Below are 19,089 nucleotides of genomic sequence, written 5' to 3'. Positions count from 1 at the left end.
CAAAGTTTCATCATAAGCATTTTGTTTAGTGAGCACTTGCGGTCACATTATTTTCAGCTCTCAAGAATTGTATTTCGGGTCAGGTTGATTTCATTGGATATATTTAAATTCCACCATATTATGGCCGATAACGCAGAACCACTGACTTTATCTAGGGGTAAGTAGCACTATATATAAGCCAAGTGTACAGAGCTTACTCGTAAATCCTCGAATTGCAGATGTCAAAAGATCGATAGAGCTCCTGGAAAAACTGCAGGCAAGTGGGGACTTTCCCACAACAAAACTGGCTGCCCTGCAAAAGGTGCTCAACTCTGACTTCATGACCTCCGTCCGGGAGGTGTACGAGCACGTCTACGAGACGGTGGACATCCAGGGATCCCACGACGTGAGGGCCTCCGCCACTGCCAAGGCCACCGTGGCTGCCTTCGCCGCCAGCGAGGGTCATGCACATCCTCGGGTGGTCGAACTGCCCAAAACCGAGGAGGGTAAGACACGCCCTTATCATCTACGAATCCGCAATCTAACAAAACTTTAGGGCTTAACAAAGTACTTAAATATTTTAAACTACAACTTACATGTTGTACTTGCATACTTAGTAGAGAAGCGTTTGCTGTCCTTACTATCATCATTCCAAAATTTAAGGGAGCTTCCCTATATTGTACATACACATAGATATAAATGTAGATCCAGTACCCGGGATGTGGGATATTTTTTAATAAATATATTAACAACTAATAGGAAAACACGTATAGGAATAGCTTTAGAAGTATGGGATATTTTCTCGAATGTATTAGAATTTTCTTCTAAAATATCAAAAGCATGTATGGTTTGTTAAAATGTTCTTAGGAGATTATAACAATAAGTACAAAAGTACTTTTACAATTGCATTATTTATTTGATCCCAGATCTTTGTGAAACATTGATTTATTCAACAATCTTTATAATCTATTTGATTTGTTACAGGCTTAGGTTTTAACGTAATGGGAGGCAAGGAGCAAAATTCGCCAATCTATATATCCCGTATAATACCTGGAGGAGTTGCTGACAGGCATGGTGGTCTGAAAAGGGGAGATCAACTTCTATCTGTCAATGGAGTGGTAAGTCCAAAACAGTAGTTGTGGTTTAACAAAGCACACAATTGTTACCATTGAGATTTTATACTTCTTTGATTTAAACCTAGTAATGCTCTTGTCTAATGAGATCACAATTCCATTTTTCAGTCTGTCGAAGGAGAAAATCACGAAAAGGCAGTTGAGCTGTTAAAGCAGGCTGTTGGTTCTGTAAAGCTGGTAGTACGCTACACTCCAAAGGTTCTTGAAGAAATGGAAATGCGTTTTGATAAGCAACGCAACACACGTCGCCGCCAATAAAGCACGGCAGAAACTTAAGCCATAGTAGTTTTTGCCATTCATACTGTTGTTCACGTGTGCGTAAATCAAACCCTATACGAATAATTAATTTAATACAAATACCATTTAATTATTATTTATTACAACCAAATCTGAAAATAACTCTTAAATCGTAAAAAGTCAGTGTTATGTATTTATACCTAAAGTACCGAGTTGGTTTCTGTTCCAATAAAAATAAATAATTGTCAAAAATATATTTTTTCAATAATAAGGAAGAAAGTAAACTTCGGCAAGCCGAAGGGAGTTTGTGTAGAAATGGCTAGATCGTCTCACTTTTAAATCAAGAATATAGGATTTTGTTTTCTCCCAAAAAATACGCACTTAAAATATGTTACACTTGGTTTCTAAGTTTTAAAGCCGTAGAAAAATATATAAATATATTTTATTGTTTTTTCAAAAGATAGTATTATCGACTTTTTAAAATTTAAGAGAAGGATCGGTTTTTCAATTTTTTTAGGAAATCCTTGGCCTGTTTATCACCTAATCTATATTCCAGAGCTCGCAGTGAATCGGAATCTGAAAATAATATGATATATATATTTCCACCGTGTCTAAACGAAGCTAGTTTTCTTACCGGTATATTCTGGTCTGGACAAATTCATCATTATTTGTTCGCCTTGTGTTGCCTCGAGATCTTCGAAGGAGATATAGCTCTCTGCTATATACTGGCTGGACATCCCGAACAAATCTTTATCTTTGACACTGAATAAAATCAAGCTATTTTTTTCATTACGCTGCTGCTCAGTCAAGTTTCTACAAAAAAAAAATATAAATATGTTGCCTTTAATATGAAAACAGTTACTTACATACGAAACTCCTGGTCGTAAAGTGGAAAGCAGCTTTTATTGTGAACGTTTGTCTTGACTGTTATTAAATCATTAAATCTGCTTGTAGGCATGAAACTAGCTTTAACAAATGAATCGACCGAGCCGTTCGAATCCATTGGCAACAGGTTGCGAGCATTTAAAATAGTTAACTATAAAATATAGCAAATGAAGCAAACATGTATCAAGAGTTTAATGCATTAAAGTCTTACCAATAACCCAGAATCAGTTAATTGAGCCGTTACAGTGAGTTGTCCATAGGGAGACGACTCTTGGCTCTTTTGGGTTTCCAGTCGCTCCAAGTAATACTGATGAATAAGATCGGCTGTTTCCAGGGAATAAAGCCTTAGTCTACTTTGAATTGTAGACAATATCTTTACGTCCGACGTTTCAATGTTCCCCATTTTAAAACAATCCATCATTGTCTGAAGAGTATTGTTTAAATTTTGAAAGAAAGCTGGTGGGCGACGTTTCTGAAAGAAAAATTCTTTTTTTTTTTTTAATTGCCAGATGGTGGAGGCAAATAGACTTACGTCAAGATTTGATTGAATCAGATCATACATTATTATTGATAACTCAGACCAAATGCCGTCCAGTATCCTTTGAAAGTTTATCTCATTGAGAGTATCATAAAGCGTGGTTAACGAGGCCTCCAAATACATCATTAATTGGTCCATTGAGTTTGAGTCTTTAGCGAGTACCTCAGCACCTTCGGCCAAATATCGTTTAATTGGCGGGGCCATTTTCCGAGCCACAATTTCTATAAGCTCTACGATCTGATTGCGTTCAGTATCTAATGCGTTCTCGATTACAGTTTTTATGGTGCTTGCGCATCTTTCAGCTTCTAAATTTGAGCGATACTCTCCCAATCTCTTAATAATATCATCAATGCTGAGTTCCTAGTACGAATGAAATGATCTTGATTAGCTTTTCATGAGTAGTGAATGAAATTAATCATATACCTTTATAAATGAAGGTAAAGTCTGGCGAATGTAATCCATGTTGTTAATAGCTATGCACCACTCCTCTGATAAAGCTGTAATTTTAACAAGTTGTTACAAATAAATTACAAACAAGATATGTATAATAAAATCTTACTGAAATTCTTGTTATTATCTCCAAGTAACGTTATGTTTTCGACTCTGCGAGACATCTGCTGAGCATAAAATATGCAGCACCGACAAAGATCCTGTATAAAAACATAATTAAGTAATTTAACACATGATTATAGTAGTTTTTTCAATCTTACATTGACAATTTTGGCTACAAATATGTAGGATCCCTCGACCTCTGGCCAGTCAAGTTGCTGCCAAAATATCTTAATTTGATAGAATATTGAAAGTGTGTCCACTGCCGAAGAACTGTATTTGACTGTTTCGTCAACAGCCTTCAGCTGATCCAAATCAATTGCTTTTTGAATACGACCTAAAGCCTTAATTATTGAGATATCAAGCCAGTGAGTAACTCCCCTTTCAAACCAGGGGTAAAAATTGGCCAATTCCAGGCTTTCGGAACACAGGGATTCACCTAGAAACGAAATACAAAATGATTATTATCTTGAGATGAGCACCAATTTTTACACAGTCTCACCTAGTGTGACGTATCGCTTGAGTATCAAATAGACTTCAAATAACGTTGTTCCCATATTTACATTCTCAAGGTTCGGCAGATATGCGAATTGATCGTCTGGTACATCTAGTCTCTTAATGTTATTGCACACTTCTACTATTATGGATTTACAAATTTCAGCAAGTTTTGAGTCGTAAAATAAATAAAGTATTGCGGAATAGTTAAGCTGAATTTTGCTGAAATAGTTAAGTGAAAATAAATTAAAGTGAAGATATAGATATTGATAATTGAATAAATAACTTACTGGTAAAATATTTTATCGAAGTATTCCATTGCACGTTGAAGGTCCGACCGTACCATTTGTATAAGTTTAATAATGTACTGCAGCTTTTCGTCATCGGTTTCATTGTTTTTGGATTGCCGGCTGCCCTCGACTATATGTTCCAACCATTCTTTCGTTCCGGTTTTGATGGCATCCTCTATGGCAGTGTCAATATTGCACGTTTCGTCCGTATCGTTTGTGTGGATCCAGCCGTACACCGATTTGGGAAAAAGATCTACACTCTCGGGCACTTCCAATTCCTTAATCTTCTTCAAAATATCCAGCACTTCATTGAGTGCTTTAATTATATTTTTATCACTGGTGTTTTTGGATCTTAATTTTCGTAGGACTACGAAGCACGAGGGAAGCAGCCGTCTCACTCCGTCCCAGAATGTTTTAACATCTTCTGAGTCATTCTGCATATAGGTGATAACTGGCACCACTACGTCCAGAATAGAGTTGAATAGGGTAAAATTAAGTTTGTGTGTTTCATGGATGGTGCTGTAAGCGTGCCACTGACTAAGGGCACAATCGAAGGGTGTTAATCCGCTTTGAGCAGCATGCTGGGATCGAATCAGTTCGGCGTTTGGACTGAACTTTCCGCTCCACCAGTAGTTTGCCACCTGCGATGTTTCCAGCTCGTGCATCAGCAGCAGTTTTAGTAAATTCTTATGCTCCTGCACGGCGACACTTTTGTTCTTTTCCGCACTCAAAGCCAGGTTCACCAGAAGTGATCCTCGACTCCGTCCCTTGCTTCCTTTTTCAAGATTATACCAAACGGTTAAGCCAGAAACTGGAATAGACTAAAGAAATGAAGCGTTTAATGTGGTTTCGTTTTGAGAATTTCACGATATCTTACACACCTTCAGCGTAATTGCAGCTCTCCCTATAAGTTCGTTATCATGTTTTCCTGATGAAGCTGTAACAGCTATTTCTTTCATTAACTTACTAAGCCCCTTGACTCCTTTCACATCGAGGATTTTATTGACCTTTTCCTTAACAGTCTCAGCGGCATCAAAGTCCCTGAAAAATAAATACACGATTATTATTCTCATTAAGAAATACATTTATTATATTTTTTACTGGTTATATATCAACACTTATATATTTATTTATTAATCAAAATAAACGTCACTCTACAAGCTACGTAATGGAATATTAAAAAATTTCCAAAACAAAATTTGTAGATTTTAGAAGCCTTTTTGTTTCTTTGAGTCAGACCATTAAAAAATTATTCCACGCTAAGTGCATTTTAGAATTCAAGAAGCGTTATCAGCCAGATAACTTGACTTTTATGAGTGCTTTTTTATTTAATCTTAACCAAATTAAACTTACCACACTTCAACGATAAGAACTTCGTCTCGAGCATTTTCGGTAATCGGCCTAAAAAAAGGAAGTTAATTATTTATAAAAACTTTGTATTTAACACAACAAATTCTCACAGTGAAAAGTGCTCCTCCCATATAGGATTTAACGTGGCAGGTTTAACAGATGAGTTATATCGATGGGAACTATTCGATTCTAGGTAAAGGGTTACGAACGGATCAGATAGGCCATTCGAGTCCTTGGACATTAAGTTCTCGGCCTTTATTATCTCGACATTTAGTCTCACATTGGGCGGTTCTTTTAGTCGCGCAGCCTCACAAATTTCCAAATGCGTTGCGTTGGGAATTTTGAAAGCATCCTGCACGAATTCCACCAAACTGTTTGTGCACTCATCGTTGTTTTCACAGCCAATGTTGTTGAAAATTTCAAATAAAATCTCCTCATACAGATCTGTCACCTGCAAAATAAAGTAATTAAAAACAGTAAGGTAATTAGTTTTATCTCCATTGCCTCCAATTAAATACATGCACCTTCACTGAGTGAAAGGCAACCTCATTTATAACCTATCTATTAATTGTACTCGAATAAAAATAGAAATAAATCTCTTTTCTAAAGGTCAAACCTAAGAAAATATCAGCAAATTCCAGAAAACGGAAATGTAAACAAAAACGTCACAAAGAAAAAGCAAAACCAGACGCAGCTATGTCATGTTTGCTTAGATATTTAAAACACTTATAAAGAATTCAAGTTCTAAGTTATGAAAACAAGACATAAAATATTGGTTCAGCTAAAAATTCAATTCAAGTGGATTTGTTTCCTAAAGGTATTTTTTTGTGACTTTTATAAACAAAAACAATTAAAGAAACAAATTTCCTAGAATGATTTTTATGATTCTCACACAAATGGACTTCATTTGTTACTGAAAAATATGTACATAAATATATCCAAGAACTGAAATACCCAATGTACTTTATTTAAATGACTCAACAACAAACGCAAATCAATGAACTTATACAATCGCTTTGTTTACCTAGCCACTGTGAATAAACACATATGTAGATCTCATAAACATTAAAGAGGATGGACTGTATCTTTTAGTATTTGGTACTCTCAAGCAATGTATTAGATGTTCTAATCGATATCTAAACTTTAAGATCTACTTACGGTCATCGAATGGCAAACCGCCTTCGCATGTGAGTCGAGTAAATGCTTGTGAACGCCCCTAAAGTGTCGACTAGATATGCTTCCATTTCTATTCAATATGCTCATTCGTCGCTCAAATGGCCTGTTGAGTGATTGGGTGGAGGATGCTTTTCTCGAGAGTCGGATATCGTCGCATCCGGTACGCGTTCTGGATCGGGTAAGGCTATTGGTTTTCGAATTTTGGTTAGACGGGTTGTGATTTTGCGATCCGAACTTGCTCAGGACACGTGGTAACGATAAGTAGCTCATGTTTGAATGCTGTGGCTAACTGATCACTCCGCGAAATTCTCCGAAAATATTTTCTTGCAAATATACGATTTCGAATAGACGCACATATCTCTGATCGGAATCGGAACCGGGGGAAAATCACGGAAGCTCTAGAACACCGACCAGACTAGACCCAACCGCTTCGGGGAAGAGTCTGTATCTAAGTACAATAGCGTCCGGACTCGAAAATCTTTGCGATATCCGAAATATCTTGACGTTGACCATGAGATAAAAAGTGTATGCGCTCAATTCGATTTCGTTTGCCTACTGTATTTGTGCATATGTACACGGCGATTCCGAAGTGTTTGTGAGTAATAATAAAGCAATCTTAAGAGAAAATGTTTTATTTTTGGATACAAAAAGGAAAAAGCTCAAGGTGGTAATGAAAAATATATTTTCTAAAGTACATTTAGCTTTCCTCTCGTTCAATTCGCCAGGCTGTATGTTTGCATGTTCGGTAGTGCTTGTTTATGTTGTCAGTATACATTATTCAGTTTGTTTATACAGTCGGTATATATACGTGCATCGGACAATGCTTTAGGCCTCTAGCAAGTTCATTTGTTTATTGTTTAACGTTTCTATGGACACGACTTAATTTTTTTCTGTTCAATTAAACTACACCTTCCCAGACGACAAACATGCAAGCAGCAAAATGTTGGTATAAGATAAAACATTGCACAGGCATTAAATCGCTGAGATCGTTAAGCTTCGCTACAAACTGGAAAACTGACCTATGACGAAATTTCTGCAGTACTTCAGGTCCGGAAATTATGGACTGAATGTGACCAGGCTTAAAAGGCCCCCATATTCACCAATACAGCCAATGGTGGGTTCCCCAATTTGTGATGGTTACTCCATGGTATTACAAAAGTTTCAACTCTTGTGCATAGGCTATTTTATCGGTGGAACTAATACAAACAAACAAAATGTAATCCTTCAAACTTCAGCTATTATTATTAAAATCGAACATGAATTTGAAGTTGATAACAACCTTCTTTTTTCTTTCGTCTTCGAGAGGCTATCTGATCAGCTCGTTATAGGTAAAAAAGAATTTAAGTCAGCTCTAGACGTTATCTAGACATTATCTAGAGCACATGTGGATGAACTTGTTTGAATACATAATTAAGATAGCTAATAGGTTATAATAACGATCCAAACTGACCTTACCGATCGTAAATACAAACTTACATTCATTACAGGCGCTGAGTCCAAAACTGAAGCGCTAATATCCTGTTCAGAAGACGATGCCAGTTCACTATCTGTTGCAAAGGTATTGATACTGATGCACTCCGCATCCTGGCTATCTTGTAGCGTGCCATCAGGACTTTCGTCGACTTCTTCTCCATCGACACTGCCATTTTCCTCGAACGGAGCCAGGGAACTTTTCAGGACGCCCTCATCGATTTGTGACTTTTGCCGTAAGAGGGATCCAAATTTTTCGAAGAATCCATCATCTCCATCCTGTAATCTGAAAGGAAAAAGGAAATTATTTATCAAATACTTTCTAAAATTCATTATAAACGGGCTAGTCAGAGGGGCTTTTTTCTTAACGATAAGATAAGTCATGTAGCTTGTGAATAATATGGTTTAAATTTATTGATAAATATGAGTTATGCGAGTAATAGAAAATAAATGCTCATTTTTTTAATGAATATATTTAAGGAGGGGGAAAAATTCCCTGGAATTGACTCATGTTTACATTAGCTAGTGTGGATTGTAAAATCGATCTGTGGCTTGAGTTCCCTTATATCACTTTTGATGTCTCACGCACACATGATTATTCCACTTGATAATCTTAAATTTATCTGATGACACAGTTCCAGTTCTCTAAAATGTTCATATTTGTCTAAGGAAACACACATGCCTGCGATACATGTACATCTGCGAATTTTAAGTAATTTTTGCAGGTGTGCGTGAGTATGAATTTATGGTTTCATAAATTGGAAAACTTACTGGTGTTCATGCTCTGTGGGTGGATTCATCTTGAGTTCCTGCAGTTTGAAGAAGAACCCCTTCCACATTTGTTCCTCGTCCATTGTGAAGTGTATATTTTAAGGGAGCACAGAATCCAACAAGTGTCACCGGAGTGAAAAAACATACTAACGGCTTATTTGCACCGAACAAACGATGTGATTCATTCCCATAGCTTTTTAAAGCTGCTCTCCTACGTAGATTTTTCTCAGTAGTATTTCATACGCTCTTCCGTACACTAACACACATTATAATTAGGTATGAATGTTTGTAGACCCAATGTTTTGGGCGAAAGTAAGGAATGGGAAAAAGTAGAAACATACAGACAAGCTATTGTTACCATGGTGATCGCTGTGTTTTTTCTGAATATATCGTTTATAACTTTTAAATCTTTTAAACTTTAAATTCATTAAGAACTAAGTGGTAACCATTCAATGATAGTATTACCACACACACCTACATATATACACATATGACGTAGGGCTAGGTGTAAGTGTTGTAACCACTTTTGCAGACCGAGGTGTCTTCCATGGTCAACTACCCAACTTAAGACTAAACATATTATCCATGAGATAGTGAAAACCTTTTGATAACTAGATAGTTAAATTAATAACTTACCTTATTTTCTCGAAAATCCTAGCTTCCGACCGCCAGAAATAAGTCTTCTTCAACATTACTAAGTCCTTTTCAAGGTTAAAATGTGGTTAAATGTGTTTGTTAAATAGGATTAGGGAATATCCATTAATTAATCAAACTCATTTTTTAATAAAACACTCTATTAAGTATACGACTTAATTCTATTGCCAACTTTACAGTTCTATTTATAGCTATTAAAATAAGATAAGATTAGAATTGTTTTGTTTATAATTTCGGTATTTAAAATACCTGTTATAAAAACTATTGAATACCGCAATTTCGATATTTTAAAAATTGCAACCCTTCATTCCGATAACCAAAACAAACCCACGACAATAACAACAATCTGCATCGTATCTTTGGTTTTTGCTAATTTTATAAATTAAAATATCATGAATTTAAAATACAAGCGGCGGTACGAGAGCTTAAAACAATCCGTCAAGAGTTATCTGCTGGTAAGATGCCGAAATTTTTGAAACATGTGTGTATTTGGGAACGTTTGGTGTTTGGTGGAAAACTAAAGATCCTAACACACATAAACACATATATTTTCTTTGTTTTATGTTATATTATACGTTTTATTAACAAATGGAACCCCGTTTTAGGAGAACGCTTCTCTCACCGATGAGATTTGCCGCCTTCAAGCCGAGTTATCTGTCACCCGATCCCAACGGCTATATCTAATAGAACGGCTAATGTTCCACGAGGGCCTGGAAAAATCTAATAATGGACGTGCCAGTATTTCCAACGGAAAAGTCGAGTCCGCAGAATCAGCTTTTGGAGGCATAAAGAGAAACAAACCGGTTGTTTTGCCAAAAAAACAAAGCGAAGATAAACCGAAAAACGTAACCATTATAAGAAAAAAGAAGCCCATGTTTCCGATGAATCTGAATAATGTATTACTGCACTCTCTGGGTGAGATTATATCAGTTAATCCAAATTTCCACACTGAGAATTGGATATATCCAGTGGGATACGTGGCCACTCGAATTTACGCTCATCCCAAAGACCCACGTAAAAAGTGTGTATTCACTTGTAAAATTTTGAATAACGCTGGGATTCCCCAATTTCAAATAATACCCGATAATGATTTGGATGGAGTATTCTTCGGAGAAAGTGCCAACACCTGTCACTTGGAACTTTTGAACTCCATTCAGAAATCTCCCAGTGTAAAAATAAAAATACTTTTTGATGTCCAAGGAGAGGTTTTCTTTGGCTTGTCGAACCAGAAAACCCAATCGCTTCTTATGATGGATCCTGGTTTTCATCAATGCACAAATTTCAAAGGCTTTGCTGTGCAGAATATTCAGTCTTTGAATAGCGCCTCTTTATCGTTCGAGACACTTCAAGGGTTTTTATCTTGATAAGTAATTTTAGATTGCCTTTATTATAAAACTTTCCTGGATACATTAGTTTATAAGTTGATTGAATAAAAAATATACTATACTTAGTTTTTAATAGGGCTAAGGTAATAAATTCAAGATTAAAAACCTACCCAAAACAAATGTATTTTCGTTTCAACACCATTACTCATGTTTCAGTTTACAACTTTTGCAATAATTTCCCATTTTACTTGGTTTCTCTTATTAAAAAATATCTCGTACATTTTAACGAAAATAATCGTGTATGTAATAAGAGTTCTTATTAATATTAAATAAAGTTTATTTGTTCAAGAACCAATTTTAAATTATACGCTTTTGACGAAGTGAAGTTACAAAAATTATTGAATTAATTTGCAAATTATATTTTCCCGTTCTTATTTCACAGGGTTGATTGTATTTAAACTCGTATGATTTCCCTTAAATGAAAGAAAGTGCATTCGTGGTCTTTTTAAATGGAAGGAAAAGTGCAGTTATTTTATTGTTGTGAACTATCGAGTTGTCTATGGAAAATCCAAAATCAAGTTGGCAACCTGCTGCAATAATCGGAAATACAACCCTTGGCTAGAAACATATGTACACAACGCATATCTTGAAAGTATTAATACAATATTTTGGGAAAGTTGTTTTTCGAATTAACTGACATTGCATTAACAGCTAAGGATATAACGATCTATAAGAATCGGTCGAGATGGGGAGCATCGAAAAGGCGTGTATATCTGGGTTTCTATGCCGACTCTGTTCCGAGATGCACCGAACAGTAATTCATATTTATAGTGATCATGGCCAGCGTTTGTGTCTTGTTGAGAAAATCAATGGTTACCTACCAATAACAGTGAGTATTACCTACCAATAACCGTGAGAATTACTGAGTGTAAGATGATAGGGAAATGCAGGCGTTATAAGAATAGGGTTGTCTATGCTTGCGTGTTTCCAAAAGCAGCCATTGCAATGGAGTCCCCCGATAGTTTTATCTATGAACGAATAAAGAGGTATATTTATTGATTTGTCATGTATTTATTCATTGTACCAGATATCTCCGACTGATCCATTGCCAAAAACCATTTGCAAAACATGTTTACATCGCGTGGAGCAACATTATTCGCTGCTAATGCGACTGACACGAATGCGGGAGGAGCGAAAGATTAAATACTTTAAGCACAAATCTCGCAGAGAAATGGTGAGTCTAAATGGTCTTAATAAGAGGAATATGTACCATCCTTACTGGTCCATCCCTTAATAATTTTGCAGGAGAGAAATCCCTCAATTTCCAGCGTGGAGTGTTCGGATGAGGAGGATCAAGGGGCTGCCCCTAACGAGTCAACTGGGAATGCCCAAACCGAAAGCGAAACTACTGCCCAGCAGAACCAGGAGGAATCCCCCATGTCAACAGAGACTGTAGTGCCCAAACCAAACCCAAACAGCGAAAGCCATGATGAAAGTGGTGCTGGGCCCAGCAATAGAGACCCAAAAGAGACTGGCAGCAGCACAGGAAGCACAGGCAGCACCACCCAAGAACTCACGTAGATTAATGACTGTTAGCCTCGATTCTGGTCGGTGGAATTATATATACGAGTATGTATGTATATATAGACGCGACTGTGTGTATGTACGTTTAGATTGGAATAAAATAAGCATTTTATTTAAATACCATGTAATTTGGAATACCTAAGCCATAAAATAACACGGCGATAAATAAGTATAAGCTAGTTTTCTGCGGAACTCTCCTCATAGAGCTTCTATCACTCGGTTCTTGTATTACCAAGAAGCTCTACAACTCACTTTTAGATAGGTCATATTAAGTAGCTGAAACGATGTCCAAAATACACTTTCGCATGCAAAACATTTATTTATTTTATTTATTAATTATTATTTGTTAAGAACCAAAAATAAGAATAGGTATTTTTGCAGTCCCTGAAAAGTCGCAAAATCGATCCAAGGCAGTGGCCAAAAATGTTGTCCAAAATACACATTCCGCGCAATCGCTCAACGTGGCATATCCACTTTGTTTACCTTAATCTTATCGTGCCACTTTTTTAGTGGCTACATTCTTTTGGCATGATAGCAGAAAGTCTGCATCGTACATTTATATTTTATACTACTTCTTCAATTAACCGATTGCTCGGAGTTGCAACAAAGATGTGCTTCTTTCGACAGCTGAGCACATTCATCCGACGATTGTAAGAGACGTGTGCTTCCCAATATATTTTGGTTTTGCAAACACCAACCAAAATACAATTTTTCAGGTGGACTGCAAGTCTAGAAAAAGGTGAGCATTCATTTTGTCCATTCCACTGGAGGTTTTACATACCTAAAGGCACTCCATATTTAAATTATTTGTACGGGTAATTTATTAAAATACAACTTTAATCACAATTGAGGGACATGGTAACATAGGGAATTCTTATTTGAACATGCTTAGATAAAAGCAATTACATAGAATTGAATTATGATATGTTTTTAGAGCCCCATAAGTCCCGTGCCAAATTCATTAAAACCTTGTCTGTCTTATGAAATGTTCTTTTTATTGAGCCTAACAATACGCACGAATCGCTGAATACTTAAAATTGTCAATCAGAATGGTATTATGATAACTTAGTTTATCTTGCTTTTCCTATCACTAATGTTTCCTGCCATATATAAGCACACAGTGGTGGGTGTTCCTATATAATGGGGAAAACACTTGTGCTTGCAATTGTCGTTACATCTTAAGTTAGTAAACGTATATTGTTTTTAGTTGCGGCTTCAATTCTGGAGGTATCACTGGAGTGTGTTCCACTTTTCGAGTAACTAAGCGCTTAAATCTTCCACTAAATTGCTTGCGAAATCCTTTAAAGCTGCTTTTATCACTTGAGGCCATCATGTCCTAAAAGAAGGAAAATTTTTAAAATGTTTTAGTAATATGTATAATAATAACTAGTGAAATAAAATAATCATCATTTAATTATATTCAGTTCTTGTTAATTGCACAAGCTAAGATATATGGTTTATATTAATCATACTTTGGGTTTCTTTGCTTTGCTCATTGTGGCTAAGACAGCAGCTACGTCTCGGCTTTTCCGTAAATTTGAATTTTTAGAATGTGTTGTGAAGTTATTTTTGTAGAGTAATTATAACCCAGGTTTCATAAATTAGGTATATATTACTTTGAAAGCCTTTTCTGATTTATTAATATTACTGCTATACAACAAAGGTGCAAGTGAAAGCAGGAAATGGCATACCAAACTGATTTAGCCCTTCCTTTAAGTTTTTTGATCTTTACACTTCAAGATTTTTAAACTCCTGCTGTTGACCCGTGTATGTATGTACATATGTATGTGCGATCTTAATCTTATCGCTAAAATTATTTCCTAAAATAGATCTATCATTAATCATTGATTAATGCGCTCCGTTGAATGCCTAAAATACACTGCCAATTGTCCGTATGTCTGTTCATACTTCCATACATACTAATGATTTAGGCGGCAATTGCTGAAGTGCAAATAATTTGTTTCCTCTTTATCTTCCGCCAACACACGAGCACACAAAGACTAGGAACTATATATACTATATAAATGGTCACCCGTGGGGTATCTAATAATCGTTACGTCATGGTAATCTGCACCGACGGGGAAACATGTGCCATTCGCAAGTTGTGGGTGTCTATTGTAAAAGAATAATGTTTGCGAAGCAGAAAAAAAACAAATGTTCAATAATTTTATCAGCTTATATGGATTTCATACTCAAATGTTTTTTAAAGTATCAGTTAAATCTAGACGAATTCTACATGGGTTCAGGTCTTGCTTAAATTTACCATATAATCGTATATATATTTTTTCTGTGTGGACTTACGGGACTCAGGCAATTGTAGATATGCGGAGTGGGCGCTTTTGGGGGAAATGTCCATTCGGTTTGGGTCGAATTTCCAATTCCGTTTCCATTCCCGTCGCAAACAGCTGGTGCATTACTGGTCCCCGTACTCCTAACGAACGTAACGCTCTGGGTTTGTTTGGCAGGTGGTGATGATGATGATGATGAGGAGGACTTGCCCCTGGATTCGCTAGACTCCTTCATTTTTATGTGGTCGTCCCAGTAGCGCGTAAATATATTTTTGGTGTGGACTTCAGACGATGGACGCGGGGTGCTCAGATAGTCGGATACAGATACATCACGTTGACAACATTTACTGCGGACAAGACGCATGGTTAGTTTCCCAGAGATACCCTCGATCGGAGCAAAGTTAGTTCATTTCGGAAACTGTTTAGGTTTAGGTACACGCGTATCACAGATGGTATATGTAGTTTTCGGGGCTATATGATATGTATAGCTATAGCAGATATGTCGACCATTTGCGGAAGAGGTTTCGGTATACTACTAATGTCTCGCCTGTCTGTTTTACTCAGGTAGGCGCTACCCAACGTTACAGCGCGACTAGAATATCGATTTTCTGTACATGGGCTGGCCTTTTGGGTGGTGAGTTAGTCATGATGGGCTGCGCACTATACTTTTTAGCTCGTCCAAAGTGGGGGTTCGGTTCCTTTATTGTGCCTTTATTATTGCGACTTTCCTTCCCGAGGAGGTGTATTTATAGGAATGACACTTTTCATCTTTTCAATGCTAGATACAACTTACACAATATCAATTTTGCTTTTGGTTTTTCACTACTAGTCGAGTATTTTCTAGTCGTCGTGCAGGGGAAAATAGCGATTAATGCTGGCACTCTTCACCACATACATATGGTAGTATGTTTGCACATTTTTTTCAACTGCTTTACACGTAAGTACGCACATTAGTGATTTTGACTTCAGTTCGGTTTGAGTATCTGAATCGAAATGAACTGAACAAAAGCAAAATATTAATCTGACTCATGTGCGCTTGACTACAGCAAAATAAAACACAATACAGCCAAAATATCAACGAAAGTCGAATGTGAATGTGCTCTCTTGATCTCTCTCCCGCTCTCTGTATTCTCCCTACACCATATTCGACATATAAATATATAGAGGTATATACATTCGTATGCCAGTCGTATGTGCACTCCTCGCTCTTTTTTCAAGACCTTCTGACGTCAACTGACTTTTAGTATGTATGAAGTGAATATAAATAGCGGGTTTTGAGTGATTTACCCAAGATAAAATAATTCCCGGGAAACCGCTAACGACTGCAGAAATTTCCAAAAACCAGGGGGAACGATCGCGAAAATTACGTTTTAGGAAACGAGAGGATTCTTCAATCTAAGTGTTCCACGCCAAACTATCATCGCACTTAAGTAATTGGCTAGATTGCCAGCTGATGAGTTAGCCTGTGAACTCAGATGGTAACTGGGTGGCACCAGTCCCGCTCTAAATATTTTTGTTTGTTGGCACGCTAATTAATTGAAAGCAATTAAAAGATTGTGTAGGTACTGTTTGCGATACAAATGAACAATGGATCTTTTGCGATATTAAGTATCTGCATGTTTCGATTCCACTATTCCACGGCAGAGCTGGCAGTTTGTGTGGCGTTAGGAATTGCAGTTTTTGATATTTCCCGCTCACCTTTCGTTTGCAATTATTTAAATTTAGAAGTTGTTTATTTTGTTTATGAGTTAAGGGGTATTTGTGATTTTTCTCTGCCTTGATGATGATTATAGAAAACATTCTCATTCCATTTTTTGATTTAAAACACCATTTACATGTGTTTAGTAATAATATTAATTTTATTTAGATTTATTTTTCGTTTTCACTGGGTCTGAGCTAAATATTTTAGCTAGCTTTTTTGTGAGATAAAAAACTGCAACCAATGCGAAAATTCCTAAAGTCGCCAACGATGTTGTATTTTCAAGTTTGAAATAACTTTGGAGTGGGCCCAATAAATCGTTTCTGAAAAACACGAAAAATGTATAATCAATTATTTTAATATTAATAATTATGAACATATTTCTAGTTGTATTAAATTCGATCTTCTCAAACCAGGAACTCTATAAACCAGGGTAATATTGATTATTATAAAAAGGCTTATGTACAAAATAACGATTATGGATATTATACAACGGTTACAATTAATATTTGTTTTGATATTAATCAATGCAGTAATATTAAGCATTTTAATGCTCAATAGTAAAATCAAGTCTCTAACTGACGTTATATGCCACCTTGCACCTGGGACTAAATTCATTATTTGTTAAATTAAATAGTAATATTTATTTAAACAATTAGTTTGAACTCATTAATGGGTTTAAAAAGGTTTATCTTGGCTCACTTACTAAGACATGTATCAGTTTCTCACAAATCCCTATAAAAAGGTCATAATAATCGACTTTGAGTTTAATATTTGATCGAAACAGATTTTCAAAGGATAGCTAAGCCTAAAGGATACTTACACGGCACTGGGTATTTCTGGCACTGGCTGTGGATGGCTCTGGGTTAAGTATCCCTTCTCAGCAAACTGGACAAAGGCCTCGGGACTGTATTGCTTGGCCAAGTACCGGTACATCTTTCCCTGCCGCAAGCTAAAATTGCTAACTTTAATATATGCTTTGATATAAATAAATCTATAGGAACGTACAAAATAAAAGCCGGCGATTCCAAAGCTCCCAGCCTCTTAGCGGTTGAAGATCCCGACTCCAAGCTGTTCATTCGGGCAATATTCAACTTTCGCTTCAGCTTTCCACCCACAGATTCCCAGACGGCATAAAGACGCTGACAGACGGTACACTCGGCGGAATAGCTAGAAGTGGGTGTAGGAATACATGTTTTAAACGACTGAGCCGACCTCAACGCATGACTAATATTGCTTAGCTTACAAGAAGACAAACCAGTCCCCGGTCGTGGCCCCCGATGAGGCCTGAGTCAGGTGCTCGAAGTTGTCGTCGGAAAGCTCTTTGACCGCTGGCTCCAAATTGTCATTGAAGAAGTCTAGGATTTCGTCATCGTTGACTTCGCCGTGGTAGAGGATGGGTATTCCTCGCCTGAAAAATACCAGAGCCGGTTCCTTGCTCGGGTCGTAGATGGAAACCAGGTTACCGTCCACCGACTGCACCACAACGGCAGACAGAGTCTCCTCCAGTTGTGGGTGTATCTTAGTGACCACATTCTCGTACTCCAAACAGCGCTGGCAATTGTTTTTGTCTATTTAATAATAGTTTGTTTAATAGTCCACGTAAGCTGGATTTCCATATATGCACATATATATACTTACTGAATAGGACGACCACATTACTGTTGCCGGTGAGAAGCTGAATTAACTCAGTGTCGTCCACACGTCGCAAATCCTGGGCTGCAGCATTTCCCAGACTTAGACCTATAATTACAACGAATATAAACTGCAGCATTATCTTGCTGTGGAGGAGCGGAGATGATCATCGATCAGTGGCAGTAAGCAGATTTGATTGAAACTTTTAGTGTGGAAAGTAAGTGAGCCCGGCTATCGATATTTCTCAAAATGTATCGCACACAGTGATGAGACGCTTTTGTACCTAGGTGAGTTCGGAGGTACACAAAACGTGAAAAAAAAATTACTTTTCTGTACAACTCGTTAGCTTCTGCTGCCAATTTAGTAAAAAAGAAACCCAAATTTTTGTAAATACATTTTTTTAAATTTTTTAAGATGTCTTTAAGAAAAGTTATGGGCTGAGAAGTGCAAGTTTTAGGTCACTTTTCTGCAAAAGCCATTTTTCGAAAATTTGGAAAGAGGTAACACTATAAAAATGTTGAAAAATCAACCCCAAAATACAAACCAAGTTGAGAACACAGTTTTTTAGAGGATTAAACCACAATCATTTAGAGGTATGCCACTTTGAAATCGGATGTCTGTAAGAAAAGTTATGGGCTGAGAAGTGCAGGTTTTGGGTCATTTTTCTGCAAAGCCATTTTTCGAAAATTTGGAAAGGGGTAACACTGTAAAAATGACGAAAAATCGACCAAAAAATACAAACCAAGTTGAGAACGCAGTTTTTTAGAGGAGTAAACCACAATCATTTAGAGATATGCCACTTTGAAATCGGATGTCTGTACGAAAAGTTATGGGCTGAGAACTGCAGGTTTTGGGTAATTTTTTTGCAAAGCCATTTTTCGAAAATTTGGAAAGGGGTAACATTATAAAAATGATGAAAAATCGACCCAAAAATACAAACCAAACTGAGTATGCAGTTTTTTAGAGAATTCAACCACAATCATTTAGAAGTATCCCACTTTGAAATCGGATGTCTGTAAGAAAAGTTATGG

General features: G+C 36.7%; 6 protein-coding genes across 11 annotated transcripts; 3 read left to right on the top strand and 3 right to left on the bottom strand.

Annotated features, from left to right (window-relative positions):
* Positions 1-32: 32 nt before the first annotated feature.
* LOC108042938 (protein lin-7 homolog C) lies at positions 33-1,601 on the top strand. The gene is made up of 4 exons (XM_017121444.2): positions 33-157; positions 219-485; positions 964-1,097; positions 1,221-1,601. The coding sequence occupies exons 1-4, from the start codon at positions 121-123 to the stop codon at positions 1,368-1,370; spliced, it is 588 nt and encodes a 195-aa protein (XP_016976933.1). The 5' UTR covers positions 33-120; the 3' UTR covers positions 1,371-1,601.
* Positions 1,602-1,829: 228 nt separating this feature from the next.
* LOC108042933 (protein unc-13 homolog 4B) lies at positions 1,830-9,609 on the bottom strand. Of its 4 annotated transcripts, XM_017121437.2 has the most exons (16): positions 9,510-9,584; positions 8,874-9,129; positions 8,109-8,388; positions 5,567-5,907; positions 5,460-5,507; positions 4,988-5,147; positions 4,107-4,927; positions 3,824-4,038; positions 3,483-3,760; positions 3,332-3,422; positions 3,196-3,269; positions 2,767-3,132; positions 2,446-2,706; positions 2,216-2,385; positions 1,984-2,162; positions 1,830-1,925 (listed from the first exon to the last, which is right to left on the bottom strand). In XM_017121437.2, the coding sequence occupies exons 2-16, from the start codon at positions 8,954-8,956 to the stop codon at positions 1,834-1,836; spliced, it is 3,459 nt and encodes a 1,152-aa protein (XP_016976926.1). In that variant the 5' UTR covers positions 8,957-9,129; positions 9,510-9,584; the 3' UTR covers positions 1,830-1,833. The 4 variants fall into 4 exon arrangements, with proteins under 4 accessions (XP_016976926.1, XP_016976928.1, XP_016976927.1 ...); XM_017121439.2 differs by lacking the exon at positions 8,874-9,129 and having other exon boundaries at positions 9,510-9,609; XM_017121438.2 differs by lacking the exon at positions 9,510-9,584 and having other exon boundaries at positions 8,874-9,426.
* A 257-nt stretch (positions 9,610-9,866) lies between these two features.
* On the top strand, positions 9,867-11,377 carry LOC108042935 (transforming growth factor beta regulator 1). Its single transcript, XM_017121442.2, has 2 exons — positions 9,867-9,982; positions 10,133-11,377. The coding sequence occupies exons 1-2, from the start codon at positions 9,920-9,922 to the stop codon at positions 10,889-10,891; spliced, it is 822 nt and encodes a 273-aa protein (XP_016976931.1). The 5' UTR covers positions 9,867-9,919; the 3' UTR covers positions 10,892-11,377.
* An 18-nt stretch (positions 11,378-11,395) lies between these two features.
* LOC108043274 lies at positions 11,396-12,554 on the top strand. 2 transcript variants are annotated; one of them, XM_017121893.2, is made up of 4 exons: positions 11,396-11,504; positions 11,564-11,741; positions 11,940-12,086; positions 12,158-12,554. In XM_017121893.2, exons 2-4 carry the CDS (start codon positions 11,598-11,600, stop codon positions 12,431-12,433), a joined length of 567 nt encoding a protein of 188 aa, XP_016977382.1. In that variant the 5' UTR covers positions 11,396-11,504; positions 11,564-11,597; the 3' UTR covers positions 12,434-12,554. The 2 variants fall into 2 exon arrangements, with proteins under 2 accessions (XP_016977382.1, XP_044314537.1); XM_044458602.1 differs by having other exon boundaries at positions 11,472-11,741.
* Positions 12,555-13,410: 856 nt separating this feature from the next.
* LOC108043275 lies at positions 13,411-15,982 on the bottom strand. Its single transcript, XM_017121894.2, has 2 exons — positions 14,738-15,982; positions 13,411-13,772 (listed from the first exon to the last, which is right to left on the bottom strand). Exons 1-2 carry the CDS (start codon positions 15,086-15,088, stop codon positions 13,620-13,622), a joined length of 504 nt encoding a protein of 167 aa, XP_016977383.1. The 5' UTR covers positions 15,089-15,982; the 3' UTR covers positions 13,411-13,619.
* A 578-nt stretch (positions 15,983-16,560) lies between these two features.
* On the bottom strand, positions 16,561-18,270 carry LOC108043272 (thioredoxin domain-containing protein). Of its 2 annotated transcripts, none has more exons than XM_017121890.2 (5): positions 18,065-18,270; positions 17,670-17,994; positions 17,432-17,593; positions 17,247-17,375; positions 16,561-16,746 (listed from the first exon to the last, which is right to left on the bottom strand). In XM_017121890.2, the coding sequence occupies exons 1-5, from the start codon at positions 18,195-18,197 to the stop codon at positions 16,584-16,586; spliced, it is 912 nt and encodes a 303-aa protein (XP_016977379.1). In that variant the 5' UTR covers positions 18,198-18,270; the 3' UTR covers positions 16,561-16,583. The 2 variants fall into 2 exon arrangements, with proteins under 2 accessions (XP_016977379.1, XP_016977380.1); XM_017121891.2 differs by lacking the exon at positions 16,561-16,746 and adding an exon at positions 17,130-17,158.
* Positions 18,271-19,089: the final 819 nt, after the last annotated feature.

Source organism: Drosophila rhopaloa, unplaced genomic scaffold, assembly GCF_018152115.1.
Source record: "Drosophila rhopaloa isolate 14029-0021.01 unplaced genomic scaffold, ASM1815211v1 contig_167, whole genome shotgun sequence".
NCBI classification, from domain to species: Eukaryota; Metazoa; Arthropoda; class Insecta; order Diptera; family Drosophilidae; genus Drosophila; species Drosophila rhopaloa.
This window is presented reverse-complemented; position numbering and strand designations above follow the sequence as displayed.

Bases quoted from the DNA above. Each gene is read 5' to 3' on its own strand.
- LOC108042933 (XM_017121437.2), bottom strand. From the start codon at position 8,956: ATGGACGAGGAACAAATGTGGAAGGGGTTCTTCTTCAAACTGCAGGAA. The intron at 3,270-3,331 runs GTAAGATTTTAT...TTAAAATTACAG, and splicing joins AGATAATAACAAGAATTTCA to CTTTATCAGAGGAGTGGTGC. The intron at 3,133-3,195 runs GTATATGATTAA...CATTCGTACTAG, and splicing joins CTTTACCTTCATTTATAAAG to GAACTCAGCATTGATGATAT.
- LOC108043274 (XM_017121893.2), top strand. From the start codon at position 11,598: ATGGGGAGCATCGAAAAGGCGTGTATATCTGGGTTTCTATGCCGACTC. The intron at 11,742-11,939 runs GTGAGTATTACC...TCATTGTACCAG, and splicing joins ATGGTTACCTACCAATAACA to ATATCTCCGACTGATCCATT. The intron at 12,087-12,157 runs GTGAGTCTAAAT...ATAATTTTGCAG, and splicing joins ACAAATCTCGCAGAGAAATG to GAGAGAAATCCCTCAATTTC.
- LOC108042935 (XM_017121442.2), top strand. From the start codon at position 9,920: ATGAATTTAAAATACAAGCGGCGGTACGAGAGCTTAAAACAATCCGTC. The intron at 9,983-10,132 runs GTAAGATGCCGA...ACCCCGTTTTAG, and splicing joins CCGTCAAGAGTTATCTGCTG to GAGAACGCTTCTCTCACCGA.
- LOC108043275 (XM_017121894.2), bottom strand. From the start codon at position 15,088: ATGCGTCTTGTCCGCAGTAAATGTTGTCAACGTGATGTATCTGTATCC. The intron at 13,773-14,737 runs GTAAGTCCACAC...TCCTTCTTTTAG, and splicing joins TCTACAATTGCCTGAGTCCC to GACATGATGGCCTCAAGTGA.
- LOC108043272 (XM_017121890.2), bottom strand. From the start codon at position 18,197: ATGCTGCAGTTTATATTCGTTGTAATTATAGGTCTAAGTCTGGGAAAT. The intron at 17,594-17,669 runs GTAAGCTAAGCA...ACCCACTTCTAG, and splicing joins GGGGACTGGTTTGTCTTCTT to CTATTCCGCCGAGTGTACCG. The intron at 17,376-17,431 runs GTACGTTCCTAT...TAGCAATTTTAG, and splicing joins GAATCGCCGGCTTTTATTTT to CTTGCGGCAGGGAAAGATGT.
- LOC108042938 (XM_017121444.2), top strand. From the start codon at position 121: ATGGCCGATAACGCAGAACCACTGACTTTATCTAGGG. The intron at 486-963 runs GTAAGACACGCC...GATTTGTTACAG, and splicing joins ACTGCCCAAAACCGAGGAGG to GCTTAGGTTTTAACGTAATG. The intron at 1,098-1,220 runs GTAAGTCCAAAA...TCCATTTTTCAG, and splicing joins TTCTATCTGTCAATGGAGTG to TCTGTCGAAGGAGAAAATCA.